At 41.5% G+C, this 6,400-nt stretch overlaps 1 protein-coding gene across 2 annotated transcripts in view; it reads left to right on the top strand.

Annotated features, from left to right (window-relative positions):
* Positions 1-4,851, top strand: part of PEAK1 (pseudopodium enriched atypical kinase 1) — a 170,379-nt gene extending 165,528 nt beyond the window's left edge. For both annotated transcript variants that reach the window (XM_006754241.2, XM_006754240.2), the window contains exon 5: positions 990-4,851. In XM_006754241.2, coding sequence (XP_006754304.1) covers positions 990-2,153 — 1,164 coding nt within the window. In that variant the 3' untranslated portion in view covers positions 2,154-4,851. The remainder of the gene's footprint in view (positions 1-989) is intronic.
* Positions 4,852-6,400: the final 1,549 nt, after the last annotated feature.

Genomic DNA, 6,400 nt, shown 5'->3' with positions numbered 1-6,400 from the left:
CTTCTCCACATCCTTGCCAACACTTGTCATTTGCTGTCTTTTTTATAGCAGCCATTCTGATAGGTTATATCAGAATGATAGTGATATCTTATTATGGTTTTGATTTATGTTTCCTGGATAATTAATGATATTTATATTTTATTTTTGATACTATTACAGATATCCCCCATTTACAACCCCCATGGTCGCCCTTCACTTAGTCTCTGCCCCACCCCAGGCTTATTTTCATGTGTCTGTGTGTCTTCTGGGGAGAAATGTCTACTTGGATCCTCTGCCCAGTTTTTATTTGAATTATTTGTTTTATGATGTTGAGTTGTATGAGTGCTTTTCGAAATTAACCCCTTGTCCGAAAAAATGGGGAGGGACACATATGTAATACCTTTTGTAATACTTTAAGCAATAAAACAATAAAAAATAAAATAAAATTCCTTTGAAAGGACTTATTGCCTGAATATTATGCCTTAAATAAGGTATGTTAAGAGAAAACATGAAACTCAAAATCCTGCCATTGAAATGTTGGTTTTGTTCTGACTAGGTTAGGCCATTGATTCTCTCAAATCTTTATTGCTAACTTGCCAGTGATCATGAGTTCCTGAGTGGTAACCATCACATGATACTCTCCTGACTAATGGTAAATGAAAATGGGAGTCTAAGAAGTTACTTTCATACTTGGTAGAGAAAATACTGGGTAAGGGAAGAAGGTGCAAACTGATAGCACTGAGCTGCCCTTGCACTTTTTTTTTTAATTCTTAGATACTCAGCCTACTTTGAAGGGTTAATATGAGGACTATAGATAATACACATAAAGTGCTAAGCATGTAGACAGTAGTTATTACTGTCATTCAGCACAGGACTACCCTTTCTGAAGACTTCACTGTAACACTTTATTCCTAACCAGTCACCTTCCCATTAATCCTCCTTTGCACATCAAAAGCCTAGTTATGAAAGTGTGTGTATTTTAAATTGTATTATTTGCTTTCTTCTTTCAGATCTGTAAGAGCAAAGCTAAAGAATCTCAGCAGTATTATCACAGCTTGGCTGTTCGGCAGAGTCTGGCTGTCCATTTTAACATCCAGCAGGACTGTGGTCATTTCCTTGCTGAAGTCCCTAAGCGTCTGCTTCCCTGGGAAGATCCTGATGCCCCTGAAGAGGAAGAGAATGAAATTCAAGAGAATGAAGAAGATATAAAAAGAGAAATTGATGGGAAAAGCCCAGAGTCATGCTTTGAAACAGAGTCATCCCAGAAAGAAAGCCAGGGGGTCATTAGCAAAAAGCAGAGAAGTCACGTTGTAGTCATCACCAGAGAGGTTCCCTATCTCACCGTGGCTGATTTTGTGCAGGACTCTCTAATCCACCATGGGAAAAGCCCTGATTTGTATGAGAGGCAAGTGTGTCTGCTGCTCTTACAGCTGTGCTCCGGCCTTGAACACCTCAAACCCTACCACGTCACTCATTGCGATCTACGTCTGGAGAATCTGCTGCTTGTCCACTACCAGCTAGGGGGAACCACCCAAGGCCTTGGGCCTAAAGAGCTCAATCCCACCTCATCTTGTCTCACGAGGCTTATAGTAAGCAACTTCTCTCAGGCTAAGCAGAAGAGCCACCTGGTGGATCCTGAGATCCTCCGTGACCAGTCTCGCCTTGCCCCAGAGATCATAACAGCCACCCAGTATAAAAAGTGTGATGAGTTCCAGACAGGGATCCTCATCTATGAGATGCTACACCTGCCCAACCCCTTTGATGAGAACCCAGAACTGAAGGAGAAGGAGTACACTCGAGCAGACCTGCCTCAAATCCCACTCCGCTCCCCTTATTCATGGGGCCTTCAGCAGCTGGCCAGCTGCCTCCTGAACCCCAACCCTTCTGAGCGTATCCTCATTTCAGATGCCAAAGGTGTCCTCCAATGTCTGCTCTGGGGCCCCAGGGAAGATCTCTTCCAGACTTTCACCACTGCCTCCAGCCCAGTGCAGAGGAATGCCCTGCTCCAAAACTGGCTGGACATCAAGCGAACATTGCTGATGATCAAGTTTGCTGAAAAGTCCCTGGATAGGGTGGGTGGGATCAGCCTTGAGGACTGGTTATGTGCTCAATATTTGGCTTTTGCTACTCCTGACTCTCTCAGTTGTATTGTGAAAATCCTGCAACACCGGTAATGTATCCTGGTTGCTGCTTTTACTTTATCTTCTCCTTCTTCAAGTCACCCACATACTTGCACATCCTAGTACTCACATGGAATTCAAGGAAAGAAGAGAGACAAACTGTTCATTCCTGTTCACGAACAAATGCATTTCCTCAGAAGGTTATCACAGCTTCAAATCAAGTGATAAGCTGAGTCTGTCTTAACTTCACAGAAATTCAACTGCACAAACATTCAGTTTACTTCCCATTGGAACACTTTTCACTCTAATTGTCCCACAAATGCAGGTAAAAAATGAAAATGAACATTTTTAAGGGACAGCTCCTTTGGTATGAACTCAGTGAGTTATGTCCATTTGCTCCATAATTCTGAATTTTACCTGTCTTTTTAACATCAAGTATTTATTCTCTCTAGTAATCAATAGATTTGACCAATTCTTACCATCATCCACTAAGCTCTCACAGCAGACTTTTTTCCTCTGTTACCAGGCAGAACTATCATCCTTAGTGTCCACCCAATTTTAGCTCCTGGGACTATATTCTTCGTTCCAGTGGATAGTAGAAGGACAAGGAGAGAATCCATCCCTTCGATCATGGACCCATTTTCATTTCTATTATCAATAAGGTGTACTGCATGAAGGATGGCCCTAACAATTTTCCCTCTGCTGCTACTGCCTGATTCTCCTTCACCTCTACTCTGTCCCCACTTGCCAATGAAGTTTTGGGGTTATTGGCCACCTGTGACTTGTTACAAAGCATGTGCAGTTCTCTAGGGACCATTGGGGAACAGAGTTTAAAGTACTGTTCTTTGATTACTGTCAAAGTTGGCAACCAGGGCTAGTGGTGCCCAGATTATAGCTTTTTCTGTCAAGCATTAATTGTCCAGCTTCCTTCTATCAGTAGCCAGTATTAACTAGTCTACCAAATGCTATAGACAACTGCCCTGAATAAAACAGCTGTCAGTCCACCTACAAGATTTCCTTAAAGGGCATGGCACAGATGGCTATTATAATTGCTAGAGGCAGGAGAAGGGAAGAAGGCCACGGACAAGACTGCTGCTGACCACCTCCTCAGGATACAGACCTTTTCTGGAGAGACTGCCTCCCAGTTGCCCTGGCACATTGCTCCTTATGATTCTGAAATGGCTCTGGAGCACAGATGACAGGGAATTTTGATTGCTGAGTTGGGTGGCTGAAAGCTGTTTACCATATGTGAGGTCTGTGCTCCTTTCCTATGGATAAATGTGCAATTTTTCTATGTATTTTTTTAGCTGTGTATTACAGTGTTTATGTTGCAACTTTATGTGAAGCAAAATCTATAGAAATCTTTCCCTTCTTCCCTTGACACATATTTGTGTGAAGAGACACCTTCCATGGGAGGGTGTGAGTGTGTTTATGCTTGTTTTATTCAAAACTATAAGTATCTGTTTATTTCAGTCTTGCAATCCCAGAATTCACTCGGACAATGTGAGTGTCCATATACATGTGTGCCTATGTGTGTGCACATGCATGATAGAAGTAGAGAGGGGCCAGGCTTCTGGGAGAACAACCTGTGGCAGACTTGATAGACACGTTCTCTGCACCTAGTCAGTGAGGGAGCTTTTGGGACCCTCAACTACTAGTGTAGGGTTTCTTAAAATCAGGACTGGCTGTGCAGTGTTACTTAGATAGCACATTAGTGGCCTTTTGAAATTTCTGTTTTTAACATTTTTAGCAGCCTTTCATGTGATTCACCTATATCAAAGAGTATCAAGAACAGAAAAGATTGTATTTTCTTCTTCCTCTTCTCCTTCTCCTTCTCCTTCTCCTTCTCCTTCTCCTTCTCCTTCTTCTTCTTCTTTCTTCTTCCTTTTTTCTTCTTTCTTCTTTCTTCTTCTAAGAGAATGGGACATGAGGCTCTATTTAGCGGTTGTCCTTGTCCTCCTGCCAGCAGTACAGGACTCCCAAAGGAGAGAGCTGGGTGGCCCACAATGAGTATTGCCTCCTCTAGTCAGAGTGCAGAGCTCTGCCCCTAAAAGTGGCCACAGAGTGGGCGTGCCACTGCAGGCCAGCAGTCCACTCTCTCTCAGTGTCCTGTGGCATGGCTGTGCTTTGCTTAACAGACTGGAGTTTGGTTCACTGTAGCATAGCCCATGTGCACATAACTCCTTGCTTAATTATACACTGAAGTAGCAGCATGCCGACCACTGACCATGTCAACCAGCACATTCCCTTCCCAGCCACCCTCCCCGCAACCCCATTCCCTGATGATTTGCATATTGAGACACTTTCTCAGTGTCACTCTTGTGCCTTGCCCATGTAAATTTGAATGTTGACTATTTAATGAGGTTTCATATTTAATGATGAAAGGCTCTTAATCCCTCTATTTGTTCTCTACTTCTTTTCTTTCTTTCTTTTCTTTTTCTTTCTGTTTTGACTTGGATCCAGTCTTCCTCATTTTAACTCTATAGTACAATAAGCATGGACACCATCTACCATAATAATATAACACTGGTAAACCAAGCACCCCTTTATATCAGATATTTAGTACTGTTTTTATATTCAATTTTTTTAAGTATAAAAGATAAATGCCAACTACCATAGAAGGGCCTCAGGCTTCTCAGAGACAAGGGGCTACATTAATTTTTCTCTGAGTGATGGCAGAAGAATGTGAGGGAGAAAAGGGAAGGTGGTGTTACAGGTTAGAGCCAAATAGACTAAGTAACTTATGTCTGGGCAAGAAGTACTCAACATTGATCCTCAGAATATTTTTCCAAAATAATGTAATTCAGTTAATCTAATATCTCAAATATATGTTGTTTTTGCATTTCTATTTTAATTGTAATAGGAACTTTGAATTCATGAACCCAAAAGAAACCCTATCCTAAGATACAGACACACACACACGCGCGCGCGCGCGTATGAGATGAGTTTTGGATTGTAAATAGTATAAAACTTTAAGCTTTTTCAAGTACTTCAAATCTTTAATAGTGATTGGAAACTTTTTTTCTTTTCTGTTGAAGTCTGTACTATAGTTTCTTCCATTTATTTTGAGAGTTTAAACAATTAAGCTGCTATTGAAACTTTTCCTTAAGCCACATGAGCAAGAACAATCTCTCTGATCATTTGGGTGCTGGAGAAACAGGACAATGGCTGGAGTAGCCAAGTCCAAAACTGAATGTATAACAGAGTGCCTCAGCCAAGTGATAACCTAGTCTAGGAAGGAAGAGAATCAGATGTTCCACAAAGAGGACTAGGACTACGAGTGATCTCCCATGCTAGTATTGAGAAGAGCCCCTTTGGTATATGCACAGTAATGCAATGCCCAGGCACTAGTTCATGAAGAGTAACAGCAGGATGGAAAAAGGGCAGTTGTAGTCTGTGGAATCAACAATAAAAGAATCATGAGCCCTGGCTGTTTTGCTCAGTTGTTACAACATCAGCCAAAGGGTCACGTGTTCGATTTCCGGTCAAGGACATGTACCCAGCCCCAGTAGGGGTGTGTGCAGGAGGCAGCCAGTCGATGTCTCTCTGTCCCCCTCCCTCTCTCCAGAAATCAATGGAAAAAAATATCCTTGGTGAGGATTTAAAAAAAAAAGAATCATGAATAGGTCCACCAACCCCTAGCTAAGTTAGCATTGGAAACCAGGAGCATGGCCTTGGGTTTCAAGTTTTGCCCTCTGAAGATGAACTGAGTGAGGTATAGAGGGGGGCACAAACTCCCACACTACTGATGTTAGGGATCTAAAAGTAAAATAGATTGGTTAGGATTTTAAGAGTCTGAGTAGCTTTTCATTGTCAGATTTAAGTGGAGATCAGTTTTGTTTCCAAACTCAGAATAAGTTTGAGATTTAAACCTCTAGAAATATTCATGAAATATCTGGAAGTAAAGCTACCTAAAATTGTATTTCAAAGTTTTTAGTGTTACAGGATTCCCATCAAAGATCTTTGAGGCCTACTAAGTAGTAGGGTATAGAAGGGTTGCACTCATCTTCCCAAATTGGTATTAAGAATACTTTGGTGCTGGGAAGTAACCTGCAACTAGGATTTCCCCCTAGATTTTACCAGCAATGATCTGAAAAAAAAAATACAGGTTAGTCCTAGAAATTGGGATGGACTTATGATACTATACTACATTCCAAGTGATTCTAGATGTATAAATAAAGTATGAATATACTTGGAGAGGGAAGAGAGGAATTTGACTCCCTTGGCCAAGTCTGAGATGTTTATATTCCCCTCACTAGTTGATAAGGATTGAAAATTCTGCTCCAGCCTAATGAGTGAAC

Source organism: Myotis davidii, unplaced genomic scaffold, assembly GCF_000327345.1.
Source record: "Myotis davidii unplaced genomic scaffold, ASM32734v1 scaffold1052, whole genome shotgun sequence".
In the NCBI taxonomy this organism is placed as follows: Eukaryota; Metazoa; Chordata; class Mammalia; order Chiroptera; family Vespertilionidae; genus Myotis; species Myotis davidii.
The sequence above is the reverse complement of the archived record's forward strand: the minus strand, read 5'-3'. Positions and strand labels throughout refer to the sequence as shown.